Source organism: Egretta garzetta, unplaced genomic scaffold, assembly GCF_000687185.1.
Source record: "Egretta garzetta isolate BGI_Z169 unplaced genomic scaffold, ASM68718v1 scaffold39, whole genome shotgun sequence".
Lineage (NCBI taxonomy): Eukaryota > Metazoa > Chordata > Aves > Pelecaniformes > Ardeidae > Egretta > Egretta garzetta.
Genome location: NW_009260945.1, coordinates 4,712,811 through 4,714,572, shown reverse-complemented (window position 1 = coordinate 4,714,572; position 1,762 = coordinate 4,712,811). Strand labels below are relative to the sequence as shown.

Sequence of the window (1,762 nt, the reverse complement as noted above, 5' to 3'; positions counted from 1 at the left end):
GTGGCGTGGGGTGGGCGGGGGGGCCGCCCGGGCCGCCACCAAGGCTGTGCGGTCCTACGTCAGCCCCAACTTTGGCTTCCAGCAGCAGCTGCAGGAGTACGAGGCGACCTTGCTGCAGGAGGTATGTCCCGCGCCGATGGTCCCTTATATACGTGTCTGCGGTGTTTGCACGCAGGCATGGCTCTTTTGCATGCAGCTCACGGCAGGGGCCAGCTGTTTGCCTGAGCTGGCCTTTGTGCATGCTATTTATTACCTGGGGAATTTGGGTTTTGCATGCAAAAAAAAAAAAAAAAAAACCAAAACCAAAAAAGAATAAAGTAAAAAAAATAAAAAAAAAAAGAAGTGCCTAGACATTATGTGAGTGCACTTGAAAAAGCTCTTTAAAACCCCAGTGTTTTTCTCGAGAGTTCGGTTAGGACACAGCGGGAGGAATGGGCGAGCAGCAAGTCCCCTGGGAGCCCCTGGAAGGGTGCTGGGACGGTTCCCAGGAATGCAGCGCAGCAGGAGCCGGAGGCGGAAAGGGGGAGAGGAGAGGGCGGACGGCTCTTCCAAGTGGCTTTGGGATGTCTGGGCATGCTTGGATCTGGCAGGGCTTCTTCTGGCAGCAAGTCCTCTGCTTTTTGAGGCAGGCGACAGAGAGAAGCAAGTGTCCATGGAGAAATTCTCCTCTCCCCTCCCCAAAATGACGTGGACCGGGGGGTTTTAGCAGAGCAGAAGCACTGGCTGGGTGGGTTCCTGTCCCGTGCGAGGGAGGGATGTTGTTGCAGCTGAGCCGAGCTGGATGCCGGTAGCTGGGAGCGACGGCGGCACGTTTACTTGGGAGAGCCCTAGTTGCAGAGATCAGAGCTGCACTTTTGACCCGGAAAGCCTTCAAAAGCAAAGGGAAAGGCCTTTAAAAGCACAGCTCCTGCCCGGCTCGCTGGCTGCCCTCCAGCTTCCCACACTGAGCCGGGCTCCTCTGCCCAGCCCTGGGCTCCGCAGCGAACAACCGGGGTCCAAAACCGCCCTGGGAGGGCACACAGACCACAGCTGGACCTCTGCGAGGAAAGAATAACCCACACCTCGGCGTGTACAAGGCACCCTGCAGCCCACGTCACCCCTAAACTTGGTCCCACCCCTGGAGGCGAAGCCCCCCCCTCAGCTGTAGCCACAAGCATTGTGCAAGAGCCCAGCAGCAAACGGCGGCGGGGACCCGGCTGTCCCTCCGGCCACGCCGAGCCCTTCAAGGGGATTTCTCTCCTCCCAGGAGGGAGGCAGGGACAGCATGTGACATTGGCCCAAATGTCAGCCCCTTCCTCGCCGCTGAGTTCCCTTCCCCGGGTGCCGGAGGGAGCGGGCAGGGGCTGTCACATGAGGGACGCAGCCCTGCTCCGTTATCACCGGCTTGCAAAAACACCCGCGGAGGAGGGTGGAAAATGGTTCACGGGATTACAAAACGTCCCCGGTGCTGGAGATTCCCTGCGGGGCTTCCCCCAGCCAGGCCAGCTCTTCCTAGCCCTTACCACGCTCTGGCCGTGTCACAGCACAGACAGCAGTGTCCTCCACTCCATCTGAGCTATTCCTCCTGCTCCCCCCAAATCCAGGCTGGGCTCAGCAGGCACTGGACTTTATTCCCTATCCCTTAGATGCTGCTTTTTCATAGAATCACAGAATGTTTTGGGTGGGAAGGGACCCCCAGAGGTCACCCAGCCCAACCCCCCTGCAGGAGCAGGGACACCTTGAACCACATCAGGTTGCTCACAGCCCCGGCCAACCTGGCCTG

At 59.1% G+C, this 1,762-nt stretch overlaps 1 protein-coding gene across 1 annotated transcript in view; it reads left to right on the top strand.

Moving 5' to 3' along the window:
• Positions 1-1,762, top strand: part of LOC104133756 (dual specificity protein phosphatase 22-A-like) — a 15,442-nt gene that overhangs the window by 9,501 nt on the left and 4,179 nt on the right. Inside the window, exon 7 of the mRNA XM_035902603.1 lies at positions 9-121. Within this exon, the coding sequence (XP_035758496.1) occupies positions 9-121 (113 nt within the window). The remainder of the gene's footprint in view (positions 1-8; positions 122-1,762) is intronic.